We start from the raw sequence: 22,533 nt of genomic DNA on the forward strand, positions 1-22,533 counted from the left end.
AATAGCCTACCAAATCAGGTTTGTCTTTGGCTAGCTGCCTGGCTCCCTTCCTAGTGCCCAGTATTCCTGCTTTCACTGCTTTAATATCTGGAAGGCCTTCCACTCTGCCGTTCCTTCTTCAGGCTCACCAGAGGAGGCCCAGCCCAGCATCCTAAAAGGTGGCCCTGCTTGCATACCTCCTATGACAGGTCACCCACTACCTCCTCAATGACTGGACAGCTCAGACTCAAAGTTCAGGCTCTGCGCTCATAGTTGTTTTGGAATACACCACAGCAGAGAAGGTAAATTTATCTCAAAACTGTGTGGCCTTAACATGAGAATGTCTAATTACATCAGGAAGACATCGCAAAACTGCTTTGAGAAATTCAGAGAGGAAAAAAAAATTCAGAGAGGGATTCTCAAAGAAGACTGAGCAGAGGTAAAGAAAAAGGAGGATGTAGAAGAGAGAGCTAGGGCTTCAGCAAGCCAGAGGAAAGCAAGCAGCATTTCCCCCACCCCGTAGGGCAAAACTTGGCAGGAGAGGGTCCTGTGAGAGGCAATGTGTTGGGGGTAGAGGGACAGTTTGGTTGGGTAACCACTGCAGAAGGCTTTGTTTTCCTGTTTGTTCAAGATCCATAAAAATATTTAGAGCAGAGAATGAGGTGGAAGCAAGGCACTCTCCCCATTTTGGGACAGAGCATCTACCTTTGAATACCCTACCACCCTTGGCCCTGGTGAACATTGTAGCTTCTTTGAGGTTTCCTGCTGCCATTCCCACTCTCCCACCCCCAGAAGCTGTATGTAGTGCATGGTGAAGGGAGCCACAGTATAGCTGGAGGTCCAGCTGATTTGGGGGAGCCCTCCTGGAGCCCTTCCTTCTCTGAATCCTCCAGAGCCTTCATCTAGTATTAACTGAACCATGTACGTAGAGACATAACAGTTTTGAGAACCTGGATTGAAACATAGGCCTGAGAGACTCAGGACCAGCTGGCTATTTAGATATTCAGGGAACAGAGAGAGGAACAGGCCAGCATGGCCACTGAAGACATGAAGTTTGAGTGGGCCTAGAATGTGATGGGTGGGAGAGGTCAGGATATACAGGGGCTTTCGGGTTGGACTGAGGGATTCTCTAAGTGACTCAATACAGAAGCTTGGGGGAAGGCCCCCTTTCCAGCCTTCACCCAGACTGAGAAATGTAGCAAATCCCTGAATGTTCTCTCAGGTTCCAGACCTCCCATCATACAGATGAGAAGACTGAGCCCAGAAGGGGAAAAGAACAAACATTCATCAGGATGGTGGGATGGAAGTCTAAGAGGCTCTTAACTAGCAGTGCTCATCAGACCCACACAACAATCCTGAGACAGACAGGGAAGGGATATTTTACTTCCATTTCACCAAGGAGGAAACACACTCAAAGTCAGGACCTGAAACCCAAGTCAGCACTCTCATTCCCTCATTACACTTGCAGGCTTCGGCCGCCAGGAAGGAGGCGGCCAAGCAGCGGCAGGGGGCTGTTGAAATATTAATTTAAACGCAGCTGATTTTCTCCAAGAAATGAACTTTTAAGTGTTTAATTTTGAACTACTGAGGGTAACGCTTTGCTCAAGGAAAACTCTTTGAGTAAAATGATAGGTACACAAACGTCTGAAGAAATTTTACGGAATTAGCCCTCGTTTTAGAAAAGACTGGCAGCATTTCCCCATATGCAAAAGGCACTTTAAAAATTCCATCCTGGCACACGGAAGCTCTCGGAAGCACTCGGTAAATGGTAATTACACCTGCCGGTGCTTGGCCGCCTCCCTCCTGGCCCTTCCCCGACTTCCCGACCTTCACTCGGAATGGAGCGAAGCTAAGCTCCACCCCCGCCGCAGCAATCTCCCCGCCCCAGCAATCTTCCCGCCCCTCTCTAGCGCGTCTTCCCAATTTACTTAACTCGCCCCCACTCTTGCTCGGGGCGTAGCCATCAGGGCGCATGCGCAACTCCGCCCCTCTCCGGTCGGGCCCGCCCCTCGGGTCTAGTACTGCCTCTTCCGCGTTCTCGGAGCGACCTGCCGGTGGGTGCGCGCGACCGGTCCCGCAGCTGAGGTAAAGGCGACGCAGCGAGGTATCCCTCCGAGCAAAATGGGGCGGGGGGGGGTCTGTGAACGAGTCGGTGTGCCCGGGACAGGGCAGTCAGGGCCTTCAGAGTGGCCCGAGGTCACGGTCCGATGGTGTTGCGGAGTGACCGTCGAAGGGAACGCTTCTTTAGGGCTCTCCTCAGGGACCCCGTCTGTGACCTGGCTGGGTTCCGTCTGTGGCGAGCTCAGGACGCGGCGTGATGCCCCCGGCCGGGGCTCAGCCGGTACCTGGGGTCAGGATTAGGTTGTGACAGGTGTCCGAGGTCGGAGCTCAGTCAGTGGCCAGTGTGAAACTCAATCCCTACCACGCTGTATGGCTGGGCTCAAGGCTCACAAAGTACAACATCACGAAGAGATTTTCACATGAGGAGTTTATCATCTGTGTGCACTATCTTATTTTAAAGTTAACTGCTTTCATCCAAAAGCTCTTGACATGTGTGGGTCCGCTGTACAGTGAGGAGAGATGATGCTAGGCGTATTCTCTTATTAGGCTACCTGTCAGATGGTCAGTGGCAGATCAGAGCCCTGCGCAGGTGACACGAATGAAATGTTGGACGTGCTTGACTTTGGGTTAGGTAGTCCTGGGTTTAGCTCTCACCTCTGCCACTTCCTAGCTGTGTGCCCTTGAGTCATTTCCCCTCTCAGAGCTTCGATTTGTCTTGTATAAAAAGGGCATAATAAGGTCATTGTGAAGGTTGACTAGGATTACATGGGTCATCTAGTATGGCACCCATCACAAAATGGGTGTTGAAGACATGGCAGGTGTGATTTCTAGGAACTAGGTCATTTTGGATGGGAGTACTTTAGAGAGGGCCCTGGGGAAGAGTTGAGGTGCCCTAAGTCTTGAAGCCTCCTTGGACTTTATAGTTGGAACTTACCTTGCAGAATGGGAAGGGAACTAGTGCTTTTTTTTTTTTTTAAGATTTTATTTATTTATTTGCTAGCGAGAGAGAGCATAGGCGCAAGAGAGTGAGCGAAGAGTACAAGCAGGGGGAGCTGCAGGCAGAGGGAGAAACAGGCTTCCTGCAGAGCAAGGAGCCCCATGCGGGACTCGATCCCAGGACCCCAGGATCATGACCCCAGCCAAAGGCAGCTGCTCAACCGACTGAGCCACCCAGGCATCCCGGGAACTAGTGCTTATTGACCATGGCTCATGTGCCAAGCACTGCACTGGGCCGTTGATGTATATTGTCGCACTGGATCCTCAGCCATCGGCCTCAGCACCAGCCATCAGCCTGGTGCTTTCAGTCTCACTGCCCTTTGCTTCAGCCCTTTGAAAAGGGCGAGGCTGGAAGTGATGTAGAGGAGACCCAGGATTGGGTTTTCATATGGAGCTGAACCAGCTGGAGACTTTGACGTCCCCTTTCCCAGTTTCTCCCACCTCAGCTCTTCCCTTTCTGTGATCCCAGAGTCACTTGGGTTCTTGACTTTGGGAAACCTGTTACTCTTGTGTTGTAGCAGATTTTGATGGTTAGAGGGCTGGCAAGAGAGCACCTCTTAAACTTAGATTGCATGAAGCTGAACGTTGGCAGAGAGAAGCTCTGTGAACAGGACCTGTTGGATTCCAGCACACGCTTAGGAAGTGTATGTGGTCTCCTATTACGTGGTCTCATAGTAATCTAGTAATTTGGTTCCTTTTGCATCCTTTTCAGGGGTGCCCATGTGATCTTCCTCAGACAATGTTCTCATCATGTTATGTCTCTGCTCAGAAACCTTGGCAGGCTTCCTTGCCTACTATATAGAGTCTGGACTCCTCTGTCGCATAGACAAGTTCCCCCATAATCTGTTCCCAGACATCTCTCCTGCCTTGTTTCCCTTTGTTCTTCCAAACCTGCCCTGTGCCTCAGTCAAAATAAACCAGTTTTTGTTCCTTAAACAATCCCTCCGTGTTCCTTTGCTTGCACTCTCTTCCTGACATTCCCTCTTCCTTCCCATCTTTCAAGGTCAATGTCTCATGTGACCTTCTCAGTGAAGCTTCTCTCATCCCCTTGCTGGATTAGTTGCCCTCCGTCGCATCTTCTGTAGCGGGGGCTGAACTTCGAATATAGCTTTGATGACTGTCTACCTTGGGGTAGGTCAGGTCACCCCATGTGTACTCTGAGTACAGTGGCTAAGGGACCATGTCTGTTTCATCCCCCCTCTTCCTGGCACATAGTAGGCCTTTGCAGTGTTTGTGGTTGAATGAGTCATTAACATTTTTTATTTACTCGCTTTGGTCTTTGTTTTTTTTATGAGCTTCCAGTGTAGTTGGGAAGATAGAGAAGCACATAAATAACTGAAATCAGACTGACTATGGTAAGGAATGTAAACAAAGTGGGAGTTTGGGAAAAGGAGAAATCAATCCCAGCATGACCAAAGGGAGTCTAGAAAAGGATTCCTGAAGATGGAAATTTTGCTGGGCTTTGAAGAAGTTCATTCCTATGAGAAGCTGCAGTCTTGAGCAGTAGTCTAGAGGTAGAAAGGAGCAGGTGTGTGTGTGTGTGTGTGTGTGTGTGTGTGTGTGTGTGTGTGTGTGTGTGTGTGTGTGGTAGGTTTTGGAAGAAGTTCATTCCTATGAGAAGCTTCAGTCTGAGCAGTGGTGTAGAGGTGGAAAGGAGCAGGTGTGTGTTTGTGTGTATGTGTGTTTGTGTGTGTAGGAGAGGAATGGACTTGGTAAGGAGAGGAAATAAGCTGAAATGGTAGGTTGTGGCCAAAATGTAGAGGGGGGTTGGGAGGAAAACATTAACATTTATTGAGGGTCTGCTCTGCATTGTGGCTTACAGTATGTTAGATTCTTCACACACTATGATTTATTTAATCCTTACTATCCCACAATATGAGGATATTTTTCCCCAATTTAAAGATGAAGAAGCCAGACCTCAGCAAGATTAAAGTGACTTGCCCAAGGTCAGGTAGTGAGTAAGTGGCAGAGCTTGGTCCAAACTTAGGGGTGTTGGATTTCAAAGACCTATGTTCTTTCCATTATGCTGCAAGGCTCCTAATACCATGACTAGGACTCTGTTTACTCTGGCTTCACAATGGAGGCCAGTCTGGAGCAAAGAAGGTCCCAGAAGGAGGACATCAACGAGGAAGCTGTTGGAATAGTCCAGTTCAGGCTTAAACTGTGAACCATCAGCCTAATCGGAAGCTGCCTGGCCCAGGTGTGCTTGATTGGTTTAATGTGTGAGCATTTTTGGCAGCTCCTGTAGCACCATCAACCAAGTGCATAGCCATTTTTTGCTAGTAGAATTTCAGAATCAGTTTACAGAGGCTGCTGGCATCCTTGTGTTTCAGGCATAAGTTCTTTTTTTTTTAAGATTTTTTATTTATTTATTTGAGAGAGAGAATGAGATAGAGAGAGAGCATGAGAGGGGAGAGGGTCAGAGGGAGAAGCAGACTCCCCGCTGAGCAGGGAGCCCGATGCAGGACTCGATCCTGGGACTCCAGGATCATGACCTGAGCCGAAGGCAGTCACTTAACCAACTGAGCTACCCAGGCGCCCTCAGGCATAAGTTCTAATCGAGATTAGCAGTTCATTACAGAAGGGTCTGGAGAAGGAACTCATTTGGCAGATACCATTCCTTCATTTTCTCACCCTCAAATTCAACAAGAATCTATAATTGAGGAAAGAGGTCCACACTCGGAGTTACTAGGCTGGTTCATTCAAGTCCTGGTTCTGCTCATGATCATCTGTGAGTCCTTGATCTCATTTTCTTTCTCTGTAATATTAGGTCTATGTGGGTTCACTTCTGAGATCTCTTCTCTTGCTAATGTCATGTGTTGCTTTGCTCTTCCTGGCTTGGGGTAGTGTAAGGAAGTGGCCGGGAATATGCACCTTGGATTCTGAGAGATTAGGCTTTAAATTCCAGCCTCTCATCCTTCTTCTGGATTGACAGTAGCTAGGTTATATATAGGTTATATATAGACTCCAGAGTTGGACTGGCTAGGTTTGAGTCCTGGCTCTACCAGTTGCTAGCTGTGTGATTGGGGCAAGTTATTTAACCTTCCTGGGTCTCAGTTTCTTTATCTGTACGTTGGGGGTACAAATATTACCTACCACATAGCGTTGTTATGAGAATTGTCAAACACTTAGCACAGGGCCCAGCACATAGTAGGTGCTCAATAAAAGTTAGCTTTAATAGTAGTCATATTAACAACTATTATTAGTGTCCCATTAGCTGCTGTTTTTATAGAAGGTATATTTATTTGGGCAGTGTTCCCTACTGTCTTACTCTATTGCTGTCTTCTCTTGCCTTCCATTGCTTTATCAGGAAACTTTGAAATAATACATTGTTATATCACAGAGCTGCAAAGTGTAACATGGCAGAAAGTGCCTGCAGGAAAAGGGTCAGTTAAGAGTCAGTGGCTCATTAGAAAATCTTACCTGATTTGTGTTTTCACCCACCTCTCTCCACAGTAAACAGGAACAGAGCAGCATACTTAATTCCCTTTTGCACAGCCTTCAACAAAAGTGCTAAGTAAGACCCCTCCAATGCGCTTGCCAAAAAGTACAATAACGGTATCTCTGGAAAAATGATGCCTAATTTGGTTCTTCTTTCTCTCCAGCTTAAACCCCTTTGACTTTAACTTAAGCCATTTCTTCTCGTTCCATTTTCCGTGAATATGGAAAATTTCCTTCTGATTATAAAGGCAGGATGAGATCAAGATTTTCTCATGAGAACCTTTTGTGTACTTAAAGCCAGAATCGAGTTAGGCCTCCTCTTCTCTTCTCCAGGCTAAGCAGCCTTGGTTTCTTTTACCTCACTCTTAAAACCTATTTTCTGTTGCTTCGATCACATTGGTCATGCTTCTTTTCTTTCTTTTTGGTTTTTCTATTTCTTGGCAGTGACCCAGACTGCTTAGTCTGCTAATAAGAATCCAGCTAAAACAGTTTAAGGGAAGAATAACTTCAGGTGTTTTCATTCATTCATTAACATTTATTGAGTGTTTGCCCCGTGCCAGGCCCTGTACTAGGTGTAAGGTACCCAGAGAGGAATCAGACATAGTCTTCACCCTGTCCCCAGCTCATAGGCTAAGGGGAGATGTGCAATCACATGTTATAGATGCTGTGATTGGACTATGCACAAGTGTGGAGAGCTGGAAATTGTCGAGGGCAATTAGGTAGAAACAGATCATCCATTCAGCCTGGACTGTAGGTCAGGATTTCTGTAGAGGAATGGTAGGACATAATGCAGGAGGGGTAATCTGGGGCAAGGTTGTGGAGGCCCTGAGTGATAGCAGAGGGGCTTGGTTATTTCAGGGGAGTGAACACCCATTAGAAGTGTTGGAGCAAGGAAGTGACAGGCTTTTTTGGACCAAGGACAGAGATACCACAAGCCTTAGTCTTATCTGCCCTTCACGGATATTTTCATATTATTTGAAAATAATATGATGGATCCCTGGTTTGTATACAGGCTTTTTTGCTCTGAAACTTCTATAGATAAACTAGTTTTTGAACTCTGGAAAAATTTCATTCCATATACAGGCAGGAAGTTCAGAAGAAATGAGAGGAAACTGGGTGCCCAGCCTATATAAGGCCCAGTGACAGGCCCCTGTGTGTAGGTGTGCTCTGGCCACATTCATCCTTTCCCAGCCATATCCCAGGAAGAGGTCTAGGAAGAAGAGGGCTCCAGTGCTCATTGGGGTATTTAGTAAGCAATGCTGAGAAGATTCAGGCAGTGTGAGAGTCAGAAGTTCTTTCTAAGGAGGAAAAGAGACCCAGAGGAATTTGAAATGGTACCAGAAGGAATCAGGGCCAACCAGGCACTTAGAATCCTGGGTCACGAATCTGAAAACCTCCAAATTCTATCTCTCTGCCTTTGTACTTTGCTGTCAGTTTATTCCTTCTGATGCCCAGTTGTGGTTTATAGAGTGCATTCCAGGGCCACAGCTGATCTGGGGAAGCCATATCTCAAGCTAGAGTCATAATTGCTATTTATTGAGTGCCTACTCTATGTGCCATTGTGCCATGAACTTAGAATACATTAGCTCATTTAATTCTCACAATAACCCTGCAGCATAGGTGTTCTTGCCCCCATTTTATAGATGATGACGGTGAAGCAGAGAAATTAAGTATTATGTCCAAGACAACCTCATTAGTGGATGGGAAGGCCACAATCTGATTCTAGGCCCTCATGGCTCAAAATCCCATGCACTTTCTACCTCCCCAGCCCTTGAGTAGTTCCAGACAACAGAATAACACAAAATCCATAAATAAATTCTGAAGGTTATTTTTACTACAGGCCTGCTAGAGGTGGAAGTGAACAGAGGTGCGTTCGTGTGTGTATGTTCATGGAGTTGGTGAGGAGGGGAAATAATCTGGGTTGGCCTACAGGCTGTATCTGGCTTATCACCTGTTTTGTATGAACTGCAAGCTAAGAATACTTCTTACATTTCTAAATGGTTGGGGGAAAAATTCAAGAGAAGATTAATATTTGTGATGGGAAAATTATCTAAAATCCAAATTCCAGGGGCACCTGGGTGGCTCAGTTGGTTAAGCATCCAAGTCTTCCTTTCAGCTCAGGTCATGATCTCGGGGTCCTGAGATTGAGCCCCTCATTTAGCTGTATGCTCAGCAGGGAGTCTGCTTGAGATCCTCTCCCTCTCCCTCTGCCCCTCCCCCTCTCATGTACTTGCTCTCTTTTCTCTCTCTCTCTCATTAATTAAAGGGGCGCCTGGGTGGCTCAGTATGTTAAGCATCCGACTCTTGATTTCAGCTCAGGTCATGATCTCAGTGTTGTGAGATCAAGCCCTGTGATTGCAGTGTGGAGTCTGCTTGTCCCTCTCCCTCTGTTCCTCACCCCACTCGTGCTGTCTCTTTCTGTCCCTAAAGCAAATAAATAAAATCTTTAAAAATAAATAAATAAAATCCATATAGAAACATAGCCACAGTCATTCATTTACATATTGTCTATGGCTGCTTTCACTCTACAAAGGCAAAATTAAGTAGTCACAATAGAGATCAGGCAACATAGAAAGCCTAAAATATTTACTATCAGGCTCTTTGTAGAAAAAAAAAATTTGGCCAACTCCTACTATAGGCAACAAGAAGGAACCTGTGGCAAGACTAAAGGCAAAGAGTTAAAGTTCAAAGGTGTTCAAGGTTGTCCCTGGAAATGTGGCCATAAGGAGAGGGAGTATAACCTGAGCTTCTTTGGGCCCTGGAAATAGTTTCATTGGGCCACAGAGATTTGTTGGCGAATAAAAAGCACGATAGGAAAAATAATTGTGTATGCTAACATTCTCTATTGGACAATAAAGAAATACTTTATGGATGAAGTAATGTAGTCAGATATCTACTAGAGCCCTTTTTGAGCCAGATACTCTGTTAGATACTAGAAATACAAACATGAAAAAGTTCTGTCCCTGCCTTTGAGGAGCTTACAGCCTAGTGGACAAGCCATGTATGTGTGTGAATATCCAGCTCTGTGTATTATCATAGCATGCCGTGGATGTGATGAAATGCTGGGTGAAGAAGAAAAAAGTCAAGGACTGCTGTAATTTGTGGGATCACTTTCAGTAATTCGTGAGGGGCCGTGAAGGATGAATAGGTGTTCTTTTCAAGAAGCAGCATACCAGGCTGAGGGAAAGCCTGACCGTGTAAGCATTTGGAACGACGAGGTTGGAGGAGAAAGAGCCAATGGAAATGATTCAAACGACCTGTGGCTGGGCCCCTGGCAGGGTGATATTATCTTATAGAGAAGAAGGGAAAGGAGGAAGGATGGGGGTTGGGACAAGTCGAGCTTGGGACACATGATTTGAGGTCATGGTGAAACATATCCGGCTTCCAGTTAGAAAATGTTAGCACAAGGGCCCAGAATTCAGATTTTTTTTTCAAGATTTTATTCATTCATTTGAGAGAGAGACAGAAAGAGCACAAGCAGGGGGAGGGGCAGAGGGAGAGGGACAAGCAGATTCCCTCTTAAGCATGGACATGGGGCTCCATCCCAGGACCCTGAGATCATGACCTGACCTGAGCCAAAGTCAGACGCTTAACTGATTGAGCCACCCAAGTGCCCCAGAACTCAGATTTAAACTGTATGTTCAGAGCTTTTCCACTGGGGAAAGGAGAAATAGGTACTCCTTTTGTAGGGAAATTGACAAATCAGCTTTGACATATGATAGCTAGAGTCCAAAGATTGAAAATTACAGTGGACATATAGAAAATGAAGTTATGACATGGAAAACTAGCAATAATTATGCATTGGGCCTAAAACCTTGTTCGTGTTTATACCACCTGCTGTTCTTAGCATCTACTTTATCTTTCTGGCTCTGTTGCCTCCTGCCTGTGAGACCTGGACCTGGCCACTAAGAGATGGAGCCAGAGTTCATTCATTTCTAAAAACATGGATGACAGGGGTGCCTGGGTGGTTCAGTCGGGTAAGCGTCTGCCTTCTGCTCAGGTCATGATCCCAGGGTCCTGGGATTGAGCCCTGCGTCGGGCTCCCTGCTCAGTGGGGAGCCTGTTTCTCCCTCTCCCTCTGCCCCTCCCCCTGCTTATGCACACACTCTCTCTCTCAAATAAATAAAATCTTTATTTTATTTTTTTTTTAAAGATTTTATTTATTTATTTGACAGAGAGAGGCACAGCGAGAGAGGGAACACAAGCAGGGAGAGCCAGAGAGGGAGAAGCAGTCTCTCCGCGGAGCAAGGAGCCAGATATGGGACTCAATCCCAGGACCCTGGGACCATGACCTGAGCTGAAGGCAGATGCTTAATGACTAAGCCACCCAGGTGCCCATAAATAAAATCTTAAAAAAAAATAAAATGAAAATGTCAATGACAGAGAAGTGTCAGCTTTTACCTTCCACAGGACACTCCTCAGTGAACAGAGCTGTCCAGATCTGTCCTCCAGGTCCAAGTCTGGACTCCCACAGTGGAAACAGAATCTGGAAACTTTTACTCAGACCCTCATTAAATCTTCAGATGCTTAGTATCAGCATTTTCAAATGCTCAAATGCCTGATTTTAAAAACAGGAAATCTGCCATGGTCTTGTGTATATCTACTTAGTGGTGTGACACATAGGTTTGGGGGACATGGAGGGTGATCTTTACCTTCACTGGTCATTTTAAAGAAGTCAGATTTTTATATCTTTTCTATTTCTGCTTTTTTTAAGATTTTCATACCAGATGAGGCAACAGCCAGTGGGGAAGTGAAGAATGCCTGCTACCTCCAGAGACTATTGAAACACTTCCTGGAGTTGGAAGACAGCAGCCCTCCGACAGGAGCGTTATCTCATTATTTCATTTCAGTTTACAGAGGATTTACTTCTCAGAAGTTGGGCAAGGTAAGATTGGATGCATATTTTGTTTAACGTTTTAGATTGCTTTGGGTTGAAATTATCTGATACTTCCAGAGGAAAGGGTGGGTGGGAGATTTCGGTATTCAGTAGGCAGCTAGGATTAGCTGGGCTGCCTGGAGTGCCTAAGACAGTTACGTAGTAGGGATGAGCATATTTCTACCAGAATACAATGGGAGAGAAGGTCATAAGGAAAACCATGCAGTAAGTAACACATATATATTTACTTGTAATTATAAAAGTAAAACAACTGTGCCATAAATAACAAAATCAAATACAACAGAGGTATGAAAAGTATAATTCTGTACCTACCGAGTTTCGTTCTCCCAAAGTAACCATTGTTAATAATGGCTTGAGGTGTATCTTTCCAAGGTCTTTTTTTTTTTTAACTTGTCATATTTTTGACATATATGATCCTCTTTTGAAGTGTTCTTGAATGCCTGAGGCTCCATCATGCCTGGCAGGTTAGAAATAATGCCTTAGTTGTAGATTGGGTGAGGATGGTTTGAGTCTGATCTGTGAGCTTTCTTACTCCTTTGCTGCTGTGTGTCACCCTTCTTCATTTGAAGCTTCCCAGTGACACACCGTCTTCCCCTCTCCCCATTCCCAACCAGCTCCCCGTCCTGAATTCTCCCCTTCTTTGATTTTAGTTCATAAACATATGTTGAGGTCCCCCTCTGTGCTTGCTCCCTGCTGGGCAGAGGGGACAGAGAGATAATAGGCCCCGTCCCTGCCTTCAAAGAGGATGGACATCTCTGACTCCTCCACCATCTCCAGTCGCTTGGAAGGACTAGGACCAGTTCTGCCTCTGCAGCTTCATCCCCTCATCTCTTTCTCTTCCTTCCCATCCCTGCCTTAGTTACAGGCCTTCCTTGCCTTCCTCCCAGCCGCAGCAGCCTCTCCTTGCTCTCCCAGTCCCCGGCCAGCTGCCTGTTGGTTCTGCACATCACAGCCAGTTTCACAGCCCAGTCCCTCCCCACTGCCTAGAATGGTGGTTCACAAGTGGGCTGTGCAGACCAGGGGGTTCCTTGAAACCTTTTCAGGGTATCTACCAGGTCAGAACTGTTTTTGTAATAGCACTAAGATGGTATTTGTTGCTGCAGAGCAATAGTGGGTAGAACTGCTGGTGCCTCAGCATGAATCAAGGCCACGGCCTGGAACTGTCCTTGCAGTCATTATATTCCTCATTGCTATACTCTCAGTTTGTTTGTTTTTTAAAAAGAAGGTCCTTATGAAGCAGTAAAAATTGCTAATTTTAGTGAATCTCAACCCTTAAGTACACATCTTTTTTATATTCTGTGTGACAAAGTGGAAATGCTCATAAAGCACTTGTGTGCATACCAAGGTACGGTGGTTGTCTCAACAAGAAGCGATTGTGGGATTGTTTGAATTACAAGCTGAACTAGCCACTCTTCATTTTTACTTGAAATAATGACTGAGGCTTGGTGAGGCTGCAGAGCACATAGGGACCAAATGTTGGAGGGCCTTGTGGCCACATTAATAAGGTTGGGTGATCTGACTTCAGCCTGCCTTTTTCAGCTTTTTATACTGTCCTGCTCCCACAAATACAGTCCTTCCCTCTTGCTTGCTCTTTTTAAAGCACATACTTCTTTACCCGCTCTGTCCTTCCTCTGATCATTCCTTCTGCCAGGAGATGTGCTAACAGCTCTGAAGAGTCAGAACAGAGGAAGAAGATGGGCCTGACTCCAGACCTTTTCCCTCTGGAAATCTTGCTATCCTAGCCCTTTATGAGGCCTTTTGTGAATCACCACCCTGCCGGCACCCTTGTGGGCCTCAGACTGCCAACTCTCACTGTAGTTGTGTGAGATACTGCAGTCTGCCTCATTCTGGCCAGCCTACCTACACACAGGACTCTTGGGAAAAACCTGTGAAATAGCCTAGCCCCCTAGAATCACACTCACAGACTGTCCTTTGAGTGAGTTGATTGCACAGGTGGCTCCTTTCATCCATCATGTCTTAAATTTGACTAGCTTCTGTTTGAGTGTACTTTTTCCTTGACCTTGTCCCCTACATAGTAATGATACCATCAGAAATGACACCAACCAACCAATAGGTCAGATAGAAGAATGTAGCCTTGTACCTGATACCAGAACTGCCGTGAAATAATGTGGTTGGACTGGTTTGTAACTCATCCTCCATAATATGCCAAAACACAAAATACAAAGTTATCTCCAAGTAAGACAAAGAAACTTCTGATAAATCAGATTTCAGATTAATATAATAATGGTAATGTGGTGATAATGCCTTTGTATTTGTGTAAGCTAGAGCAGAGCTGCCCAGCCTTCTTGACATCATAGCACACACAGAAAATTATATTCTTCAGCCCAGTGACGGGATCAATATCTCATTCACAGCACATCAGTAGGGAAACTCTGTGCTAAAGCTTCTAAATAAAAGCATTCTTGTTGGTGCCTGGCTAATTCTGACTGGCTACTGCTCCTGCCTTTCAGCATGAATGCCTCAATATAATATTAATAATATTTGATATATGAAATAATATTAAATATTCTACTAGTAATGTAATAGTTAAAAACTTGAATTTTAAGCCAGTCTATCTAGATGTAAATCCTAGCTCTGCCACTAACTAGCTTTGTGACCCTGGGCAAATTAATTACTTAATATCTTTGTACCTCAATTTCTTCATCTGTAAAATGTAAAAATATCTCATAGAGTTGTGAAGATGAAAGAAGTTAGGATATGTAAAATGTGTTTGTAGGGGTGCCTGGATGGCTCAGTCATTAAGTATCTGCCTTTGGCTCAGGTCATGATCCCAGGGTCCTGGGATCGAGCCCTGCATCGGGCTCCCTGCTCAACCAGGAGCCTGCTTCTCCCTCTCCCACTCCCCCTGCTTGCGTTCCCTCTCTCGCTGTCTCCTTCTCTGTGTCAAATAAATTTAAAAAAAAATGTGTTTGTAAAATGCTTGGGACATTGTCTGGCATCTGGTGAGCACTGTGTAAGTGTGTGCACTGTGGCTGCTAGTACTGCTCCTTCAGAGAAGTAAGTGTCCATTTTTTGCCATTCTAACTGGTGTAAGGTGGTATCTCAGTGTGGTTTTGATTTGAATTCCCTGGTGGCCAATGATATTGAACATTTTTTCATGTGTCTGTTAACCATTCATATGTCTTCTTTAGAGAAGTGTCTGTTCATGTCTTCTGCCCATTTTTGACTTATTTGTTTCTTTGGTGTTGAGTTTGTTAAGTTTTTTATAGATCTTGGATACCAGCCCTTTATCTGTAGTATCATTTGCAAATATCTTCTCCCATTCCGTGGGTTGCCTCTTTGTTTGTTGACTGTTTCCTTTGCTGTGCAGAAGCTTTTTATCTTGATGAAGTCCCAAAAGTTCATTTTCGCTTTTGTTTCCCTTGTCAAATTGACAAGGCAAGAAACAACAAATGTTGAAGAGGATGTGGAGAAAGGGGAACCCTCTTAAACTGTTGGTGGGAATGCAAGTTGGTACAGCCACTTTGGAAAACAGTATGGAGGTTCCTCAAAAAGTTAATAATAGAGCTACCCTGTGATCCAGCAATTCCACTACTGGGTATTTACCCCAAAGATACAGATGTATTGAAAAGAAGGGCCATATGCACCCCATTGTTCAAAGCAGCAATGTCCACAATAGCCAAACTGTGCAAAGAGCCAAGATGCCCTTCAACAGACGAATGGATAAAGAAGATGTGGTCCATATACAATGGAATATTACTCAGCCATCCGAAAGGATGAATACCCACCATTTGTATTGACATGGATGGAACTGGAGGGGATTTTGCTAAGTGAAATAAGTCAAGCAGAGAAAGTCAATTATCATATGGTTTCACTTATTTGTGGAACATAAAGAATAGCATGGAGGACATTAGAAGAAGGAAGGGAGAAATGAAGGGGGGGAATCAGAGAGGGAGACGAACCATGAGAGACTATGGACTCCGGGAAACAAACTGAGGGTTTTAGAGGAAGGGGAGTGGGGGGATGGGTTAGCCTGGGGATGGGTATTAAGGAGGGCACATAGTGCATGGAGCACTGGGTGTTATACGCAAACAATGGATCATGGAACACTGTATCAAAAACTAATGATGTACTGTATGGTGACTAACAAAATAAAATTTTAAAGAAAAGAAGTAAATATCTGGGCTCTGTCTTCCCAGGCCCCTCCTCATTGCCTCCTCCTCATTGCCTCCTCCTCAGCCTCCCATTTCTCAGTCTTGGCTCTTCCTTAAGAGTGTCTGCCCCCTTCCTTTGATTTCGTCAGGTCTCCATTGTTTGGGGGCCTCCACCAGCTGGCGACTGAGGAGGCGACACAACAGATAATTGTACTCCTTCGCTTGTTCTCACCACTCTTCCTTCTCTGGAAAGCCCTTGTGACTGAGGGAAATAACTCTTACAGGTTGGGAAAAGGAGTGAGCCATAGACTTTGAAAAGAACTCTCGAGCACTCGGGAGAGGAGCATGAAGTACATTTGCTGAGCTGAGTTAGCCAGCAAAGTTGTGTTCTTAGGGGGAAAATGATCATCTTGGGTATCACATGTCAGATGCAGGAGCTGCTCAGTTCTCTGTAGGCTCCATCAAAACATGGAGAACAGATCTGCTGCTTTTGGGGGCAGTGTGGCTCATAAGACTTTTTGGAGAAGTGACAATTCTTTCAGAGGTGGGCCTTGGGGTCACCTGTGGGGAGAGCAGTGGATGAAGGGTTTTTCTGTTTTTTTTTTTTTTTTGGATGAAGGGTATTTAACGTGTTGGGAATATCTGTTGCTATTGCAGTCCCACTGCAATAGGTGAGACTCCTCGGCCCCTCCTCAATGGCTCTGGGAGTTCTCTCGAATTCACACTGACTGGCCATGCTACCTCTCTTCAGCCTTAGCACACGCTCTTTCTCTGTCCTCCCCAGGCCTCACCCTGGCCAGTTCCCACTCATCCTTCAGATGGCAGCTTAGCTGTCCCTTCCTCTAGTTACTAAACTGAATTTGATGCCTGTCTTCTGCTCCACAGCACCTGATACTTGCCGGTCACAAGGCACTTGTCCTACATCTTGTTTTATAGGTCATTGGATTTAAATTCCTAAGGGCAGAGAGACTGTCTTCTCTTGTATTCTTACTGTCTAGCACTGGACAATCCATAGGTTCCCAGTAAATACAGTATTTGTTGAATGAGTAACTCATCAGTGCTTTCACATCTCTTCTTTGACCCTCGCCACAGCCTCGTGGTACAGGCAGCCCAGGCCTCTGACCTCTTTTGGTATATGAAGAAACTGATACTTAGAGAAGCTAAGCAAGCGCCAGAGCGCACACAGTGGTGGGGAGCCAGGATTTAAACTGGTATCTTGCAGGCTCAAATGCTCATTACATCATTTTGTTTTTTTACAAAGTTTTTCCTTTAAAAAAAAATAGCATTTAAAAAAATAAAAATTAAAATAGTGTTTGTTGTTTTCAAGGCACCAATATTCCTGAAATGTTTTTTCCTCACTGATTGTTGGATTTCAGTACAGAGAAATCTAGATATGATTTTAAATACTGTATATTCAGATTCTAAATTCCAGTGTGTGTTGGAGAAAAATTATTGTGTATTTTATTGAAAATAAAACTTGGCTAAAATAATAATAGCATTTAAAAAGTAACACATTTCATTGTATAAAATTTGGAGAATGCTGAAAAATATAAAGCAGAAAATAAAAATTACCCCATCACACGGAGAAAACTATAGATTAGAAATATCCTGGATGCCAAAGGTAGCATTGAGCTTGAATCCCAGTTAAACCACTAACCAGGTGTTTGGTGTTTGGTGTTTGGTAGATTGTTTAACCTCTGAGCCTCAGTTTCCTCACCTGAAATATAATAAAATATTTACCTTGTGGGATTATTGTAAGAATTAGAATTATTGTAATGTATGTAAAATACGTAGCACAGTGCCTGGCGTATATTAGGCACTCTTTCAAGTTGCAATAGTATTAACATTTTTGTGTATTTCTGTCTAGTATGTCTACATACCTGTGCATATTCATAATTTTTAAGATGTATTCATTTATTTTAGGGAGAGCAAGTGAGTAGGGTGGGGAGGGGCAGAGGGAGAGGGAGAAAGAGAATCCTGAGCAAACTCCCCACTGAGCGTGGAACCCAATGCAGGGCTCAGTCTCACGACCCTGAGATCATGACCTGAGCTGAAATCAAGAGTCAGACGCTTAACCGACAGAGACACCCAGGTGCCCCTTACATGTATGTTTCTCCTGCACATTTATATCAGGTATGTCATTGGGTCCTCACAGGGTTGCTGAAAAGGGCAGATATTATTTTAAAACCTGTTCTGTAGATGAGAAGGCTGAGACTCTAAGAGGCAAAGTAACTTGGCATAGCCTTGGTGCTATGTCTGCTAATATCTGAGGCGGGATTTTCACTTTGGTCTCCTGTTGCCAAGCTCATGTCCTTCCCTGTCAACAGTGTGCTTCCTTTCCAGCTCCACCTCTACCAGTACACGGATGGTAGACCACCGAGCCCTGACCAAGGGGAAGGTAAGGGCTAAAGGCAGTAGAAGTACTGGGAGCCTGCACACCAGCTGGAGTCTGTCTGAAAACGTAAAAGAAGTCCTCGTTTCCTCCTCTGAAATCACAAGCACGTTGCTCAATTCTATAGCAGAGACCAGGCTTCTGGCTAGAAAGTCAAGGGCCACAGGGCTTTTTCTTAGGAGGAGTTTGTCAGAGAACTCGGAACAGAATAGCCTCACTCTGCAGTCTGTAGGGCAGGGGTGGACCCACATTTCTTTCGGTGCATGCACTTTGTTACTTAAAGGGCCTGGGTGACATGCACTGCAACTAACACTAAGTATGTGCAGCATTTTCAGTGCACATTTTCTGAGGGTTGGTATGTATCTGACACTGTGCCATGGCTTATAGGAGATGTAGAGATGAACAGGCAACAGTCCTGGCTTTTAAGAACACTGGGGAGAGAGAGCTCAAGGCCAAATCCCGCCAGTGCTCTAATGGAACTTCTAACAGGGTGTTTAGGAGCAGAGGAGGAGCACTATTAGTTCTGTGCAGTGAAGCCATCTATTTGCCTAATACCTAACTGATTTCCAAAGTGTTTGTACAAACTGAATTTGTTCAAAGGGGTGGAGACTCTGGAGGTGGGGGAGCAGAGACTTTTGAGCTGGGTTGTAGTGTTTGCAGTGAAAAGAAGTCTCTGGCCAAGGGAAGGCGGTGAGCTGAGGACCAGCATGATTGTGGAGGCTTATGCCCCGAGGAAGCTTTTTTTTTTTTTTAAAGATTTTATTTATTTGACAGAAACAGCAAGAGAGGGAACACAAGCAGGGGGAGTGGGAGAGGGAGAAGCAGGCTTCCTGCGGAGCAAGGAGCCCAGTTCGGGGCTCCATCCCAGGACCCTGGGATCATGACCTGAGCCGAAGGCAGATGCTTAACAACTGAGCCACCCAGGCGCTGCCCGCCCCCCCCAGCCCAGGAAGCTTTCATCTAGTGTTTGCATGCTTAAAAAATTAAGGTCCCATAGACCCTGCCAGTGGATTGTCTGCAATAGAATAGAGATTATGGACAGGCTCCAGTTGGGGAACCTATCAACCCCTTGGTAAGATTATGACACCTCTCCCTCTCCCCTCCCCCCATGTAAACAGGGAAATTAAGCATGGTTTTTGGTTTTTTTTTTTTTCACTTCACTGCCTTCCTACATTTTTTTCTTCCTAGTTTCAAAAACAACTCTCCTTCAACAAGTTCTGTTTCCAAGGAAAATCTTAACCATTTGTCCCTTCTGGCGTACCCTCTTCCATTGAAATCCATGCAGAATAGACCAGGTACTCTATCTTTTTGTGTGTGAAGTCATAAAATCTAATATTGAATATGCGGCAGTGCTCAGAGGTATGATTCTTCCACAAGAGGCTCCCTCAGCCCTGCTGTGGTAAAAACCAAGTATAAATTGCCTCTAACAGGGTTTTCTAGCTAGAGTCGTAAGTATGTCTGTGCATCCCCTATGAATTATAATGCTTCCAGCTCTCTTGCTGCTCCTCTGCATTGCCTACCTTTTGGCTGTTTTGCTTGTCCTTAGGCCCTCCGTCTGAGTGCAGGCAGAGGAAGGAGAAAGAGAAGGGAATCCAAAATCGGTCCAGTCTGCACTTGCCTCGCAGCACTGAGAAGAAAACGGATTGGCACTGGACTGCGCACAAGGGCAGGGCGAGAGGGACGGTGGCCCCTCCTCCTCAGCCTGCTGTCCTAGTGGCCAGTGCCCCTCCCTGGGCTCCTGAAGAGCCCCCTGGGTTTCATTTCTGTAGAATTTCTCACTGTGTTGGGCAGCTTTTTCCCTTTAACTTACCTTAGTGAGGGTGGATATTGAGTGCTGATATTTAAGTTGGATTCTTTGAATTCATAGTGTGTTGCCGTCCCCAGATAGATCTTGTGCTTGAAACTGTTGGCCAGAGTAATATTTTGAGATCCTCTTGGATTCCTTTTATCCATGTGCTTATCTGTTCTCTAAAGTATAATTGAAAATCTGCTGTCATCAGATCCAAAAATGGGAGGAAGAATGCACCTAAACTGAGCTGTCAGACACTTGGCTGCCTAACCATACTTTCCGGATTATGGTGTGGAAAGTGCCATCGTTCTGTGTGCTCTCTCCTAATGGATGTTGTGTACTTGCTTCTGAGAACAATATAGAGACGTGCTTCGGCCCTAATCAATCTTCCTGAGCAGACTTGCCATTTTTCTGACCGTGTTCAGCCGGGGTCCTCTGAGAAGAAAGTGGGCCTTTCCCCTCAATGGGCAAAGAGCCAGTTTCCATTTCAAAATCTCTTAGAAAAAAAAAAAATCCAACAAGCCAGAGCCTGTGTTTATTGAAGGTTGGTCTAAAAGTCTCTCACACTGCATGCCCCACCAGCACCTGAGTGCTTCTATTTTAGAAGGATGTAAAGGTTTAATCACCCTGGTGGGGATTTAGACCCAGAGACTTCAGAGAAATCTTATTATTTCTAACTGCAGGCAAAGAGTATTAAGGCTCACTCTGGATCAGGGGCATGACATGTTCTATAAGTAATTTATCTTTAACAGGGGAAGGCCCTTACTAGAGTGTCTTAGAAACAGTGCCCTGATTGGGCCCTGGTTCCCTGTTCCTCCTTTCTCTTTCCCCCTCTCAGTCTCCTGTTTATTCTTTCCATCCCTACCCTTTCCTGGTTGGTGTGCCCAGTGTCGAAATGTCTGCCTCACAAATCTGCCCTTTAACATGGGGAGCCTCCCTTTAACCTGCTGGCCAGTGAGAGATAATAATGTTTTTGCAATAAATGACCTTATGCAGCAGCCCGGTGTAGACCTGTCAACTGCAGACTTCTGAATAGACCCTAACTGCATCCTCTCAAATAAGAGGATGCTCGGGGTTCCACAGGTACTCAGGTCTGTGTTCCTGGACCTGAAGTAATTTAGGGCCATCCTCAAAGCCATCCCCTGCCCTTGTTGTACCTCCACTGATGGCCTGTGAATCCCTGTGCACATCCACTCGGATGTCACTGAGCATATGATTTCATTTGCAGGGGCCCCTCCCAAGCCCACGCCCTTGCTTAGTTCCCTGGGTCTTGCCTTTCTGGTGGTGAGGCAGGAGGACATCACAGGTGGGATTCTGCTTATGGATTCATTGTTTTTGTTGGGAACTACAGTTTGACTGGTGGCAGATCTAAATCCATATCCTAATGAGCTTGGTTAAAGCAGGTTCTGCTATCCTCTTTTAATCTAGCCTGTCTGTCTGAGTTCCTTTCCACAGTTAATGATCTCCAATAATGGCTTTGCCTTTAGTTTTGCCTCCTGGGTCAAACAAATCAATAGTCCTCACAGATATTTAAAAACCCATCAGTGTAAAGCTCCTGGGTCGCCCCTGCCCCCCTTTTTTTCCCTTCTGGGTGAACTTATGTCTTGACCGGTATAGTGATATTTCCCTTATATCTCTTTTTCCCCAGAGATGGGCAGCAGTGAACCCCTTCCCATTGCAGAGGGTGACAAGAGGAAAAAGAAGAAACGGAAGGCCCGGACCACTGACTCCTTACCAGGGAAGTTTGAAGGTTGGTCACACGACTCCTCAGATCTGGGCCTGTGGCTCCCCGAGCATGGGAGGAGCATCCAGGTAGCCCATAGGTCTAGATCAGAGCATGCGTCATCTGAGAGTCAGCTTGTCCTTATCTGTGTGACAGAGATGAAAAGTGGGATGACAGAGCTCTCGGATGATGCACTCTGAATGGTTTCAGCACTTCACCAGGGCATAGAAAGACCAATCCGTCAGACTTGGATATGGAGTGAGATTGCTTGGTGTAGTTCGGCCCTTTTCTGATGTGATCTTTGTCCCAGCTGTTCCTGAAGGAGCTGCTGAGAGGTAGAACCACTGTGTAAAAGGATGAGAGAACAGCAAGGGCCATGGCTCCAGATGAAAGTTAAATCTTCTAGAAACAGAGGAGATGACTCCTAGAGATCACAGCTACTTGTGGTGTATGCATTTGACTCCATTTTAAGAGCACATGCTGTGTTCAGGGGATACGGTGTTGGATCATCAAAGATTTTGAACACTGTGTGAGGCACAGGCTCAGTGCTGGTCCTGTCATCGCTGGGCACGCGATGGCATGAGGTGAATCATTATACACTTTTGCAAAGGACTGGAGGGTCAGTAGCTACTCCAGGAGTGATGTGCCCCCTTCACTTATTATGTTTCTTTTATTGTGAGACCTGAAATAGCCTCCCCTCATCGTCCCTCTTTCCAACGTGGCAGAAAGACTAGTGAATCGATTGTTTTATAGAGTAGTTCTAATAACAAGCCTTTTATGAATCAGGGATATTGGACTTCCGACAACCAACCTATCCTGACATGCACGAAAGGCTAATACCAATATATCCTTTGTGAGAGAAGCATGTCATTTAAAATACTTAGAAACAACAGTGTGCATGCTTATAAACAGCTGCAAGACCATGCCGTGTTGGACTGGAGAAGGTACTTAGTGTAGGGTTTGTCTATTTGTTTGTCTTTAACTTAAACGGTAGATATATGTGTAAAGGGGTGGGGTGGACAAAAGTCTCGAGGTTTTTAGAATAGTTTCCAAATCAACAGGTCTTGTTCTTTCTGTGAACACAAGAGTACTTCCCGTTATTTGAGGATGGCTTGTACAATTATAGGCCTTTCATGCTAG

General features: G+C 45.2%; 1 protein-coding gene across 5 annotated transcripts in view; it reads left to right on the forward strand.

Annotated features, from left to right (window-relative positions):
* The first annotated feature begins 11,261 nt into the window (after positions 1–11,261).
* MKNK1 (MAPK interacting serine/threonine kinase 1) overlaps positions 11,262–22,533 on the forward strand; it is a 33,594-nt gene continuing 22,322 nt past the window's right edge. Inside the window, exons 1-3 of one of the 5 annotated variants that reach the window (XM_088022438.1) lie at positions 11,262–11,362; positions 17,817–17,887; positions 21,319–21,420. In XM_088022438.1, the coding sequence (XP_087878564.1) occupies positions 21,321–21,420 (100 nt within the window). In that variant the 5' untranslated portion in view covers positions 11,262–11,362; positions 17,817–17,887; positions 21,319–21,320. Of the gene's footprint in view, positions 11,363–17,816; positions 17,888–19,069; positions 19,177–21,318; positions 21,421–22,533 lie in introns of those variants that run through there. The other 4 variants (XM_028123220.2, XM_028123218.2, XM_028123219.2 and 1 more) reach the window with 4 other exon arrangements.

The sequence above is a fragment of the Eumetopias jubatus genome, unplaced genomic scaffold (genome assembly GCF_037043125.1).
Source record: "Eumetopias jubatus isolate StellerSeaLion01/CBP00866 unplaced genomic scaffold, mEumJub1_p1.0 scaffold_4, whole genome shotgun sequence".
NCBI lineage: Eukaryota > Metazoa > Chordata > Mammalia > Carnivora > Otariidae > Eumetopias > Eumetopias jubatus.